The sequence below is a fragment of the Nelusetta ayraudi genome, unplaced genomic scaffold (genome assembly GCF_046127955.1).
Source record: "Nelusetta ayraudi isolate G7.1 ecotype Tasmania unplaced genomic scaffold, CSIRO-AGI_Nayr_v1 ptg000157l, whole genome shotgun sequence".
In the NCBI taxonomy this organism is placed as follows: Eukaryota; Metazoa; Chordata; class Actinopteri; order Tetraodontiformes; family Monacanthidae; genus Nelusetta; species Nelusetta ayraudi.
The window spans coordinates 1,029,966-1,044,558 of NW_027466207.1; the positions used below are offsets into that span (position 1 = coordinate 1,029,966).

Genomic DNA, 14,593 nt, shown 5'->3' on the forward strand with positions numbered 1-14,593 from the left:
TATATATATATATAAATAAGAACCATTCTCAGGGTAGAAAAACCAAGTGAATGTTATTGTAGTGTGATTATACACTTTAATTCATGTGTTTATGGGCAGTGTGTTAAGCTTTTACCAATATAAAAATCACCAATCCAGCTACATTTTACACACTGGACCTTTAAGAAGTGTGCAGTTTGGCACAACTTTTCCAAAAATGAACATCTCTCTTGTCGTCTTGTTGCGCTGTCCCATCAATTTATCTGTGTGGCGTCGTACTGCTGGATCAGATGCTTGCTAACCTTGTGTATTATGGCCCTGCAGCGGCGCGCCAGCATCTGTAGACATGGCCTCTGGTGAGGCAACCAGCAGATCTACCCGGCCGATAGTGTCAGGGCATTATCAAATGTCATCGTCGGCTTGCCGCCGACAGCCTTATCGCCGCGGCGCATCAGGAGATCACAGAGGTTTTGGATGCGAGCTCTTAACGGGCGCTCGATGGCGCAAGTCGAACAAACAGACCTTATCGCGCACGCCGCATCTCATCTAAATCATTTCCCCCAGAAATGATCGATGTGCAATTATCTGATATGGAATAATGAGCTCTGCTTTGATAAGTGTTCCCCGACTCCGCTGCATGGGTAGCACGATGTCTTCTAATTATGGGATGTGCTCCCTTTTTAGGAGCTGATAGTATTTTGCTGATTGAGCTGATAGGGGATCTCGGCGAAGCAGGAACTTTGCCTCCAAAGCGCGTGAGCAAAACAACTACAGACTGAAAAGCAGCCGGCGTGCGCGAGTCCATTGAACAAACTACATAGTGCACAGTCTACATTGTAAACTGCACGAGACTGTTCAAAAAAAAAAACCCCACCACATTGGCCTTTGCGATGAGGTTACCTCACTGTTTGGCCGTCATGGCCTTTACATCCCGGTCTAAATGATTATATTCAGGTTAGCTCATGCTCCAGGTCACACATTTAAGCCATTAAGAATGGACTGGGACACATGATTTCCTGCTTCAGAGGAAATTGAGATGCAGCTACAGTTCAGCAGACGCGCAGCATTTTCATTGTTCTCCTCGTATCACCTGCACGCCGTCCTGGAATTCAAATCTTTACTGCGTGCGGTGCGGAAAGCTTTGACGTCCCGCCACATTCTGAGAGCAGGTCTTTCTTCATCTGGCCTCCCTAAGCAGGAACACCTGCTCTGGGGGGGGGTCAGCCTCAGTAATTTGTTCCAGGCCATTTCAACTCTGACCCTGTGAACAAACGCCGCGGCCCGACGCCTCGCCCGGCCTCACGTCTGCAGCTGCGGCTTTTCCACCCTCGAAAGCCATCCCGTGGTTCCAGACTGGGGATAGGAAAGTCTGATCAAGGGCCCGCGTGAGCGATATCCCAGCAATGAGACGTGCAGACTGATGAAACAGTTACTTTTTTACAGCATCTTTCTGTGTCTTACATTGTGCCTGAGAAGTGAAAGCCCTGCTCCCTGCGGGCGCAGAAAGCGGGGATATTTGAGATGTTCTGACGAGATGCTTTGCACGACACCTACCTCCTTTGAAAGGCCTCCTCCTTCCCCCTTTGAGCGAGTCTTACCTCGCGTCTTCGCCTCACCCGGAGAAGTGTTTTTCTCAGCTGCGCTGATCCAAAGGAATCTGCCGCAATTGAGCGTTTTCCGGCTCGGAGGATGATCTTCCACTCTTCCCGAGGCCTTGGGGAGTGCTGTCATTAGCTGGCTCTCAGAGCACAATGGCTGGAAATTAAGTTACTATTTATCCGTGCTGAGCAAAGGAAAAGGCAGCTGTGGGGCAGAGAGGCCCAGAAAGACTTTAGTATTGATTTTGCAGAAGGGTGTTGGCCAGCCCAGCCAAATCTTGTTGTCTTAGCATGGCGCGCTAGAATGAGAGGAAGGAGAGGGAGAGGGAGCGGCAGAGAGCCGGCGGTGCAGGGCGCTTCCAGCCAATGGCTTCAGAAACAGGAATATCATTGTATAGCTACTGTTCAATAACACACTCTCACACATCCACTAAACAACATCAGGGGGCTTTTATCCTGCGATTTCCTCTGGCGCAGCGTAATGATAGAATAAAGATCCTTGGCTAACAGCTGATACCATCACAGCAAAACACCATCATCTCTGCCGCTAAGTGATTCTCACTTTCCTGCAGACAAAGGAGAACATCGTTCATCCTGCGTTAGAATAAAAGGCCCACTGTTTAAAGCGCTGCGTCTTTATGTCGTTGGCTATTAGAGGGGTAGTTTATTTGGAAAAAAAAAAAAAAAAATACCTCTCACTTTCATGCTATGTACCACTTTGTGCATGCCGCTTCAATTGATGTTTTTCAATCCATAAAGCTCCTCTGCAGTTTGTGGACGGCAAGAATTCCGCCCAGTGGCCAGTTACAGTCCCCACGTTCTCCAGTGCAGCTGAAAAAACACTGCTGCATCTCAGTGCACAGCTTGTGCAGCGTCATGCAAATGTGTGCATGACGCAGCAGTGCACATTTGAAGGGGCCGGTGAAGCATTAAGCACTTTGCCAACTTGTCTGCTCATCTTCTGGACACTGGGATGAAACCAGCAGCAGTGAGGAAGCTGGATTCCTTCCCTTGTGGCTGTGTTGTCACAGTGCCACTGTGTCTCTGCACTGGGTGCAACTCTTTACATCTGTGGGACTCACAGGGAAGCCTGAGCCAACAAGGTGTCAGTATTAAATGGGTGAACTAGAAGCTCTGGATCCTTTTAGAATCCTTCAGTGCAGCCTAAACCCCAAAAATATCCCTTCCAGTCTCAAAGCACCTCTTCCACATCAACAGTGTTGCTGTGTTTAAGTCACACCAGCTCACTCGGATGTTATTTGTGTAGCCCAAGTTTGCCGAGACAGTTTGCCTCGCAGGGTTTTCCATTCTGTACACATAAAGCACTCACTACCCTGAAGGCATTCAGACAGGCTGGATAGTTTAGTGGCAGTGTTGGTGTCAGTAGTATCTCCTGCACTCTGGCTTGCAGGAGGCTGGATTCTCCTCATGCTGTCCAGGGCTGCAGGCTGGTGCCACCCTGGACAGGTTGACCACCAGCCACCAACCACCGGCTCTCACCGACTCTTTAAAGTTAGCAGTGAGCCTAACGAGCATCATTGGGCTGTGGGAGGAGCATCTATCCAGAGAAGACTCTCACACTCTCTCTCACACACACACACACACACACACACACACACACACACACACACAACAGGGTGAACATGTCAACTCCTCCGGAGCTCAAGGAGTTGAAGCAATAAATGTTGGTGTGTGTGTGTGTGTGTGTGTGTGTGTGTGTGTGTGTGTGTGTGTGTGTGTGTGTGTGTGTGTGTGTGGCAGGTGAGAGCAGCGAGGGAGGCAGCGGCGACAGGGCCTGCTGGAGGATCGGCCTCAAGGTCGCCTGGGACATCCACACACCTGGCCTGACGCTGCCCCTGGAGTCCGGCGACTGCTATTACATGCGAGGTACAGAACACTTTGGACAAGCACACGAGCGTAGGTGCACGCGCGTGCACGTGTCAAGCATGCAGCTCACACACACTCAAGGTAACGTTGGCCAGCGTGTGTGACGTCGTGGGGAGGAAACAGCGTCCAGAAGCTGCTGCGTTTCATCTCTGCAGTCTGAGAGTTCACTCTGTTCCCCTCACTCTCCTGCACTCTTCTCTCCTCCTCAGCTGGGAAAATGGGCTCTGGGATGTGTGTGTGTGTTTGTGTGTGTGTGTCAGAGGTGTGACTTGGCCTGAACACACAGGCTTTAAGATTCCATGAAATTGTGCATTAGAGAGGTTAGGAAAGCAGTGTGTGTGTGTGTGTGTGTGTGTGTGTGTGTGTGTGTGTGTGTGTGTGTGTGTGTTTGAAGTGCTCTGACCCAGCGCCGCCTACGTCTCTATGGAGAGGACAGACAGGAAGTGAACCACAGCCGTGTAAATCAAAGCTCAATGCAGCTTTTGCCCCCACCCCGCCCCCCCCGCTCCCCACCCCCCCTCCTCCCTTTGTGACTTCACAGCCCTGCTAAGCTTCCTCCTGCTCTGTGTGTAAGGACATTCAGCCACATGGCGGATGAGGCTTGTGTTGGGATGTGAAAGCTGCTGAGCCCGATGGCTCAGTGAATGCGGGCCGTCTTTCCACGGATGTTACAGTGTTATGTTGAATTATGTTGGGGGTTTGCGAGGTTGCAGTGGTTTGAATAGGCCTCCATCCACAGGACAGTGTGAAAGATTTGGCAGCGTTCAGAAAGAAACTGCTGTCGTTTTTTGTTTCCTGACGTCTTCTTTTCACCAGCCGTCTTTTAAACGTCGCCTGTGCTGTCAGAGTCAAATCGCAACATCACAAAGGTTTTTGGGGGTCGTGGAGATACATGGTGGAGCGAGCAGCTCTTCTCAATACGCATTATTAATGTATGTACAAATTAAAAACGCGGCAGTTTGTCCTCCCAGTCAGTTGCATCCCAACGCTGCTCTCTTCAATGGACGCTGGCTGCTCGCCACGGTCGCTCAGTCGCCCACTGTTTCCGCACTTCCCAGGATGAAATAAATCCCCCCCCTCTTTGAAGCTGCCGCGCTTTGCCAGTTGAGAGCGACGGCGTCCCCGCGCCACACATTCAGGCTGACAGGCCTTGAAGCCGACCTCCTTTAGCTGGATGAGATTTACAATAGAGCAGTCAGTTTGAGGCCGGCCGTGATAATAGAGTGATGGGCTGTTGTGCAGACCATGCTAATGAGACTTGACTGCCGCGGATCAGCTGGGATTTAGGCTCCGCTCGGCCGCTGACGCCATTAGAGGCCTGCCGCCGCTCAGCCATCGGCGCTCGCCGGCTCCCTCCAGCAGCGGCTTTGGCGCTTGCACCTGGGCTGAAAAGAAAATTCTAAATAAAAAAAAAACAAAACTGGTACATATTGGCTGCCTCCGCCGATCAATTTGCAACGCTAACGTGTGAGAGAATCCTGATGCTTGGAAAACATTCAGATGTTGGCCTTCAATCTGCATTTTGCACAGCAAACTGTGAGAAAGAGGGCGTGTTAACGGTAGGGATGCATGCGTACCGATCCCAGTATCGGGTACTGGTACTGGTACCGGCATCGAGGACGCCACGGCTGCGTTCAGACCGCAGGCGAATCGGATTTGATGGGATTTCATGTGATTTGTGGGTGCTCAGACTGCAAAAGAGCCGTCCACTTTCAATCTGGATGGGCTGGAAATGGGATTTTGGCTGCCAGTCTGAGCGAGGCTCACTCCTCGCACGAGTAAAACACCAGTTGTATATGTTGGTATACGATGACGTTGTCAAATTTGTGTTTGTACTGCAGTGGAACTTCTCGTTCTAGCAAAATATGCTCGAGGAGGAGCGTTGTTGTTGTTCAAATGACAACACAACATCAGCGGAAATACAAACAAACAAACAAACAAACAAAGCCAAAGTAATTCCATCATCGTGCTATTAAGAAGTGGCTCTCAGTGTCTGTGGCTGCTGAGGTGCTCGTCCTCTACTCGTGCTGTGATAACCAGGTGTGGGTGCGGCCCTGGTTAACCTAGCAGACACACGGCACATGATAGATTGTTTTTGTGGGATTAAAGTGGGGGTGGGGGAGGAGGGATGGGGGGTGGGGGGGGGTTCAGCTACACTGGTGTATAACCACAGACCCCGTAATGTCTTTTCAACACCATTTGTCGTCAGCTGGCCCTTTTGAACTGCTAATGTCTGAGCCGCTTGAGGCAAATTTAATCACCATCATTTCCACCCAAATGGAATTTCACTGGTTAAAAAAGAACAATGCAAGTCCTGACACCGGGCCTGTTGGCTAATCACATTTCTGGCCTCCCAATGCACAGGGGGGGGGGTGGCGACTGGAGGAGAAGACTTGACCTAATATATTTAAAAGCCTGCTTCCTGGAAAAGGAGGACAAGTGGCAGCAGGCGCAGGGGTTGAAGGAAAGATAAATATTTATTACAGTTATCGAGTTTGCCTCGACTCCCCTCCTGTGGGATCACTGTCGCATCAGACGCGCCAAGAAAGGAGCAGATTGATGGAGATAATTTGTTATTGGATATAAACAGTTTTAAAGACGCTGAGTAATTCTGCCCAGAGACCTAATCCCTCACAATCTCATCAGGGTGAAGAAAACACCGGCAAGTTGTTTTGTTTGTCACCGCCCCACCCCCCCGACACACACACACACACACACACACACACACACACACGCACCACCCTCCTCCTCCCCCTACCAAACAATAATATCTTGCTCCCAAAGCATTTGGCTGTTTGACTTTCAAATCACCGGCATTAGCCAGTGTTCTCTCGCTCAAGGCGGGCGTAAATATGCACATGTGCTGTGAATGACAGCTCTGTCACGGCTAAATTAATTATTGGTGTGAGGCAAATAATGGCAGAGCTGGCGAAACATCTATACACACAAAGAAACACATGGCGGGATACACAGGAAACAGCAGTAAGGCCTCTCGGCGGAGCCGCCGCGGGATTGGACAAATGTTTGCGGCCGTGGCGCTGCCATCCGGACAGATTGACGAGCGATCTGCTTCTGTTTGGTAATTAAAATTATAGGAGCGCGCGGCTCCGCCGTCTTTGATTGCTGTGGACCGAGCGCAGTCTGCCGGGGCCTGCAGGAGGACTTAGTGGACGTGCGGCTGCGTGTCCGGCTCCTCATCCCCGGGAGCTCCTCCCCCTCCTCGTCTCGTCCGCTGTCTCCCTTTCACGTCCTTCGTTGAGAGATGTTCTCAACTCTGATGATCTGATGATGATGATGATGATGATGATGATGATTCTCCTCTCACTTCACTCGTATGTGGAAGCTTGTTTGTTGGCTGTGTTTTCCATCACTCTCTCTCTCCCTCTCTCTCTCTCTCTCTCTGTCTCCTCCTTCTCCCAGATGACCTGAACAGCACCCACCAGCACTGCGTCCTGGCCGGGGACATAGCGCGCTTCAGCTCCACTCACAGAGTGGCCGAGGTGAGAAGGCCGGCAGGCCTGCGTGATGCAGCGCAGTCTTGGAATCCTCTGCCGCCTCCACTCTCGCCCGTCCTGCAGGAGCTTCTGTCGGTCCCTGCCTCAGGAAAATGAAAAGCAATCCCAGCAGTTTGTTCCAAACAAACGGGGAGAACAAGTAGCATCCGTGTTTGTTTTATGCAACATATCACAGCATATTCAAGATGCAGCAAAAACAGCATGTTTAGCAGTGAACTCTTTGTTGCTGTTTGTGACTGCAGAGGCTTTGCTGTCCCGATCTCTCCAATCAAGGTTTGCTTGTGTTATGCAGGCACTTTACGCTGTCATTTTTATTTTTATTCTATTTTATTGGTATTATGTTTCCGTATTTTTATTTTCCCCCTCACTATGTAGGTATCTCAGGTCCCTGTCTGTCTCGTTGTGTGCTGTGCAATATTCCATGTCCACGCGCTGCTTGATATTTTGCGGCTGCAGCGCCGGCGTCGGGGCCCAAAACAAATTTCCCACTTGTGGGACGAACAAAGGAATGTTGAATGTTGAATGTTGTACGTTGTATTAACACGCTGTCTTCGCTGTGCCTGCAGTGCTCTCGCGGGACTCTGTCCTACATCCAGTCCCAGTGTCAGTCGGCCCTGTCCAACCTGGCCAGCGAGCCGGAGACGGGCGCCCACCGCCTGCTGTCGCTGCTGCCCGCCACCCTGCAGCACTGCGAGGAGATTCACAACGAGGTGAGCAACGCCGCCGCCGCCGCCGCCGAAAAGCTGTTTGCGGCTGCCGTGCATTTCCCTTGGCCCTGCTCGACGCGCCAGATGACTGAGATTTGCCACGTTTGGACAACAGAGCAGCGTGCCAGCAAAGTTTCACACAGCAGCGTGCCAGCCCAAAGTTTGAACGCGCCGGATGTTTCCGTGATCGACCTGCACGATATTATCCGAAACGTTCCCGTGACGTAATCCTCGCCCGTCCGTATTCCGAGGAGGGAGGTTAAAACTGGAACCATCTGCAGCGACGACAGGATTTCATTACGACGGGATTACGGGACATCCAGAGAAGTTTATGAAAGACGGAGAATTTAGGCTCGCGATTAATCTGGATTCTGTTTAATTAAGAAATGTAATCTTCCCTTCAAGAAACCTGTGCGTTCTTCAGCGTTTCAGGATAAATGGTAAAAAAAAGAAAAAAACCAACCCAAACTGAATCCGAAGCAGCCTGTGTGATCTTTGGCCTAATCAGTCAACAATGTGAGTGGCAACGTCAGCAGCTTCTCCCGTGAGGCAAAGCAACAGACAATCCTCTCTGTTGGAACAGTAGAGGCTTTCCACCAGTACACTCAACTGATTCCAGTCACTGCAGCCGTGCCGAAGGCAACAAGGTTCCCACTTCCTGTGCACCGCCGCCGCCGCCACCCCCCCTCTGACACCAGGGCACCGCTCTGGCTGGCACAGTGGGAGCCAATAACACAAAATGATACGAGGTTTGTCTCATGAGTGGAGGCCTGTGATGGATCTGGAGCAGCCCAATGATCCGAAAGGTTCTGATGTGACGTCATCGACCATCCAACACCGTTCTGATTGGCCAGAGGTCCGGCCATTCACCTTTTCGACTGCAGAATTCGACGCCAGAGCCAAAAACTAATGAGCTGCCTTGTGCATCGCTTCCATTGACTTGCAGAGGTTTTTAAAGAAGAGAATGATTCACCTCCCACATTCACTGCTGCTGTGTCAGGACCTTCAGAACCATGCTGACATGTCGTGCACAGTGGCTGATATGGCCTTAACGCCCCCCTCTGTGTGTGTGTTTGTGTGTGTGTGTGTGTGTGTGGGGGGGGGGAGTGAAACGCCATATTAGCCGTTGGTCTCCACTCTGTGTGACAGATGAGCCTGATGTAAGATTGTTTAAATGCTGTAGACCAGGGGTCACACACACACGGGCACCAGCCCCCCCCCCCACCCACCACCACCACCACCACCCAGGACCTCATGAGTAGCCCGCAGGCCTGTTCTACAAATAGCACACCTCAGTGAACTGCTTCTAACTGCTAACTATTGGGAAATCTCACCGACGTCATCAGTGTCTTCATATAGATTATTAATATTATTATTAATAATTATAATAATAATAATAATGAGACCAGGCCTTCGCTGAGGCTCAGGCCTGAATAATACTAATAATAATGATAATACTAATACTAATACTAATACTTATAATTAATAAAACTAAGGTCTAACTGAGTAGATGTGTTATTTCAGAAGAGAGTAACAAACTGGTTGCCCTTCGTATGAAGCTGTAGCCCTGCAGTAGCTCCCTGGTTCAAACAGGTCGGTGAACCCCCCCCCCCCCTTTCCTTGCTGTAGTCGTGCAATATGAATTATGTAGCAGCGCCCTGACTGACCACTGGGGGCTTGTCTGCACCAGAAGTCCCTCTGTTGTTCCAGCCAGGCAGGTTGGCTGAGGATGCTGAACACCAGGCTGTTTATACCACAGCAGATGTTTGTGTTTGTATGTGTGAGTGTGTAAGCTGAGGGGTTGCTGGGGTTGATCTCAGGACCCTCCCCCCCCACCCCCCCACCACCACCACCACCGCCGCCTGGCACTCACGATGATCGATGTGGCCATTTGCACAGAGTTGCCCGCGAGAGCAGAACACCCACCTCTATGATGTATTGTGGGCCCAGTTATTTATGATGACGGCGCCACTTTAGTTCCTTGGCAGGCGCATATTGCGCAGGTCGTGTTTGACACGGACGACCGAGGAGCGAACAAGCCGGAGACGCTGGTGCAGCCCTGACCTGACGCTGCCTGCTGGGCCTCTGCTCAGGGAGGGCCAACAGGGCTTTGCAGGGTGGCTAGCTGTGTGTGTGTGTGTGTGTGTGTGTGTGTGTGTGCGTGTGTGTTGGGGCGGGGCTGGGGGGGACTGCGTTGAAAGAGAAAGAAGTGGGCGTGGCTCAGGCTTGTCAGAAGGTGTGGACGCTGGTGACAGTGATGAAGCAGAAGGTCGTGTTTGGGGACTGGCTGGGCCTGACAGGAGACGGAGGCAGAAATGAAAGAACAAACACACACACACACACACACACACACACACACACACACACACACACACACACACACACTCTCACACACACACACACACACACTCGGTTCCCACCTGTTTGTTAAGCGTTGCTCCTCTCGCCGTCTCCTCTTTAATGCCGCCCCCTGTCTGAGTGGATGGGTGTGGGTGGGGGTGCGGGGTGTGGGTGGGTTGGGGGCGGGCTCTGTCGTCGAACATCACATCGCCACACGGGCCCTGCGTGCGTGTTGGAGCTTTGAAATGCTAATCCCCGGTGCAAACATCTTGTCTCATTTAAAGCCAGTGTGTCACTTCCCAGGTGGGTTTGTGACAGAGTGCCCTGAGGGACCCCCGGCTAATGATGCTGGCAAACACTGAGGGGGGGGGGCGGGCCCCTTTGAGCCCCCCCCAGCCCAAAGTGAACTGCCAGGAAGTGAAGTGTGTGGAAGCAGGTGCGTGTGACCTTCCAGTGCCCTTGTCTTCAAGGCCACAGCTTCTCCTCCGAGGGCCTTCGGTGGGCCCAGGGTCTCACACAGGGGGGCGCACAAGACTGTTGGTGGACCGCCAGGGGGCGCCAACCTTTTCAACCTGAGAGCCACTTCATGGGAACTGAGTCACACCAGGAGCAACCAGTTTGCTGGACTCTTGATTGATTGATTGATGTACTTTATTAATCCTTTACAGGGAATTAAATTGTCACAGCAGCAACTTTCATACAATACCTTTACCAAAACCTTTACTAAAACAATAAAACCAGGCCAAGCAAACGTGCAGGAGTGATTAAAGTGCAGAAAATGAGTACTGGGCTGACAGTTATTGCACGTTAAAAAGTGTGATGGCGGCCGGAAGGAGAGACTTTCTTCTGAGAGGAGCACATTCTGTCAGTTGGACTTCAGTTGTATAGAATTATTAATGACGCTCATCTGTGTGAGGACGCTGATCACGTTCGTTTGGCTGGGTGGCCAGTTTCCCTGTGTGCTACTTGGTGAAGGCAGAGGAGGTAGAGAGAGGACGGGCGGCAGGAGGGATGCAGTTCTCCTGAGCGCTCACCTCGGGCCCTCGGCAGGGAATTGATTGGAGCTGCTGGGATCACATCAAGGTGTGGAGAAACAGAAGCCACGCCTCGTGAGATGAGGAAGAAGCAGGTGAATTGGCTTTAAAAGCAGGGCGGCGGGGGAGGGGAGGGAGGGGGCCGTGGGCAGCTAACATGCGGCTAATGTTGAGTTAGCGTGTCCGTCATCCCACCAGCTCTCCCACTGAGCCCTGGCAGCCCCTGGCCACTGGCCACTGCTCCTCACTGCAACTTTTTCTGCCCCCGTCTGCCAGGATTGGTGGCATTTAGCCCCAGTTAGCCTGTGGCTACCTCTCACCTGCCCCCCCGCCCTCCAACTCCAAATGCCAACTAGCCGCCGCTACCTCACTAGCTTCAGACGGTCTCTTTGCTTTGTGGCCCCCCCCGGCCCGCCAGCAGGGAGCCGACACAAAGTTGAAGACACTGGGTTGGTGGTTTCTTCCACTAAAGGACAGACGGCCAGACAATCAGAGGGATGGAAGGGAAGGAGGGAAGGAGGGATGGAAGGGAAGGAGGGAGCGACGGCGTGGAAAGAGGGGACGTCCGATATGGACGCTGGGAGGGCTTTGTTGTGCGTTTGAGCCGCTGGTGATCGAAGGGAAGTGGATTTTGGAGAGTGTTGAAGGGACCATAAAGGATGACATTTCTTTGAAGGGTGGGCTTGTATGGATCGACTGGGGGGGGGGCGGCGAGCAGCGGCGAGCGACGCCATTGGCTGTGTCCTCTCCCAGACATGCCCTGGTCCTTGCATGTCATCCCCGCTGTGATCAGAGCCCTTTTGGAAGCAAATACTGCATGATTGTTGCACAGCTTCCACCCCAGGCAGCAGGCAGCAGGCAGCAGGCAGCAGGCAGCTCACTGCACTCAGGAGGCCAGTCACTCAGTCAGGAGGGTGGTGGTGTGGGGGGGTGTTGGATGCTGAGCGACTTGTTTCTCAGTCTTGCTCAGGAAAGTCACCCACCTCCATCTTCTTCTCCATCCGCCTCCATTCTCTGCTGCTGCTGCTGCTGCTGCTGCTGCTGCTGCTGCTGCTGCACTCAGGGTTGCTGGGGTTGCGGAGCTTCATCCCATCACCTCAGGTCAAAGGTGGGTGACTTCCTGCCCTGCCTGAGCTGATGGGAGAAGCAAACGTCCACTCTCACAGTCAACCACCAGACAATTGCCGTCCGGCCTCGCGCGCTTGTTGGGAGCAGCTGCAGTGAAGTGGGCAACAACACGGGGAATGGAACGCAGCAGCAAGTCACTGCAGCGCCACGTTTGGCCACTGGTGTCAGTCAACGGTCTTTGTTAGCAGTCAGTATGTGGAGGTAATGCAACGTAGAAATAAAGCGACGAGGCTTTACCTCGCATGGCATTTCCCACAGCGTTTACCTTTTCATCCAATGAGGTGACTGCCTCACGGCCCATAAAAAATAATTAGCCACCTCTTGCAAATGTGTAGTGAAAGGGAAAATATTCAATGAACCGCCTTTATGACATTTTCTTGTCTTAATTGAGCGCTCAAAGCATCCACCCACTGACACTCCATCACCTGGTCCAATAGGAGCAGGTCGTCCACCATGCAGTCGCGCTGTGTGCTGTCTGCACGGGCTGATACGCCCAGTGGGGGCGGAGGCTGTTCAAATATTTTCCACGTTGCCTTCCTACAAAGTGCCGTTGTGTGCGGCAGCTAATGCTCCGTCAGAAGCACCACAGGCAGAGGAAGAGCGGCTCCACGTCCCATCTGATTCGCCTCCGCTTCGCCGGCGTCCTCCGCTCTCTGTCTGCTGCACTTGTATCAGTCAGAGGAAAAGCTGGCGTGCATTGTTTTTACGGCGGATGATGCTTTGTAGAACGTTTTCTGGGGGGCGGGGGCGGGGGTGGAGGGGGAGGAGGAGGAGGGCGACTCGGAGCTTCGTTCCTCGTTTTACGTTGGCGGCAATTTGGGGCCAATCTTTGACACGCACACTCTCCTCGGCGAGGGCGTGCGTGGCCCCGCAGATGACAAAGCCGCTCGCCTGAGCGCCCGTGTTTACGGAGAGATGCGAGAGCACAAACACGGCGCCGCAGACGCGAGCGAGGCGCGCACTTAGAAATAGATAGGCTACACCTGGCTACAAGGCGGCGCAGCCGAGCGAGGATTAAATCAGCACTTCAAAAGAAGCAGGAAACAAAAACAGTCCCGGCGGAGGAGAAGTGGAGCCGCTCGACAGCCAGGCCTGTCAACTCCAGGAGGAGGGGGGGTAGGGGTGGGGGTGGGGGGGGGGTAGGTGATTGGGCGGGGGCGGGGGCGGAGTTCTCAGGTGTGCTTCACTGGAAGAACAGCCGTTATGAGCCCAGAGAGTCCATCGTCACTGTTCACTACAGTAGGAATGAATGAAGGAAGGAGGGAAGGAAGGAAGGAAGGAAGGAAGGAAGGCTTCATTTCAAATGTGTGTCAGTCATTCAAATGTAAATACACAAAAAACAAACGCATCAACATAAAACGAGTTAAATCAGTGGAGAACAATAGAAATGATATGAATGTAACTGTTTGTAGAGGCTTGTTGTCGTCTTTTGCTCTGTGTAACTGCATTACTGTCACTGTTTCACAACCTCATGACAGCCACTCAGAGTACTGCTGTAGTTTAATGTGCTTTTTTATACTGTTATTATTAATACTTGCATTTTATTATAACTTCTACATGTGCAATGAAATTAATTTGTTCTGAAGGAAAAACGTTGTTTCCTCCCCAGCAAAATCAAATACAGCTCTGGAACTGTGTGCACTGCACCTACACAGTCATCATAATATAGAGAAAATCCATCACTTTTTTATTTAAAATAAAACATCTTTATTGCAGCGTTCACACATAAAGTTCATAATTCATGGGGTTTGTGGTAATTAAAAGTGAAAACATCCTCAGGTCAAAGTCTTTAAATAATGTTGGGGTAAAGATTTTCACTGAAATAGAAAATGTGTATTTATATATTTATACATGCCAAATATATATGCCAAATAATTTAATCGTTTTAGCTTAAATAATTTTTGATTTGCTCTCCTGAACTGTATGTTTAATTATGTGCCTATTAATTTACTTTGTAAAATGGGGTAGAATTCATGCATATTTTTTGAAAATAATAAAATATTTTGTAATATATTTTTTTTTGTTTGAATTGCAATAATGTTTCACTCTAAAGCTTCGCATGCACATTGAAAAAAAAAAAAAAAAAAAAAAAATCCAAATTGATATAAAATTGTGGATGGTTGAATGAAGGAGGTGTAATAATAGTTCACCACTGAAGACCAGTTTGACCACAATGTTCTTCTTCTGTTCTTTCTTGTGCCCGTGTGTGTGTGTGTGTGTGTGTGTGTGTGTGTTCAGGTGGAGTTTGAGTGGCTGCGTCAGTACTGGTTCCAGGGCCAGCGCTACACCCGCTTCTGCAGCTGGTGGAGCGTCCCGATGGAGCAGCTGGAGGGCGACTGGAGGCTGATGGAGACCATGGTGAGGCTGCCGCTCTCTCACTCCCGCTCGCCTCCACCGCCGTCGCT

At 51.2% G+C, this 14,593-nt stretch overlaps 1 protein-coding gene across 1 annotated transcript in view; it reads left to right on the plus strand.

Moving 5' to 3' along the window:
• fto (FTO alpha-ketoglutarate dependent dioxygenase) overlaps positions 1-14,593 on the plus strand; it is a 56,204-nt gene that overhangs the window by 23,420 nt on the left and 18,191 nt on the right. The window contains exons 4-7 of the mRNA XM_076013772.1: positions 3,339-3,464; positions 6,885-6,964; positions 7,546-7,689; positions 14,427-14,546. Coding sequence (XP_075869887.1) covers positions 3,339-3,464; positions 6,885-6,964; positions 7,546-7,689; positions 14,427-14,546 — 470 coding nt within the window. The remainder of the gene's footprint in view (positions 1-3,338; positions 3,465-6,884; positions 6,965-7,545; positions 7,690-14,426; positions 14,547-14,593) is intronic.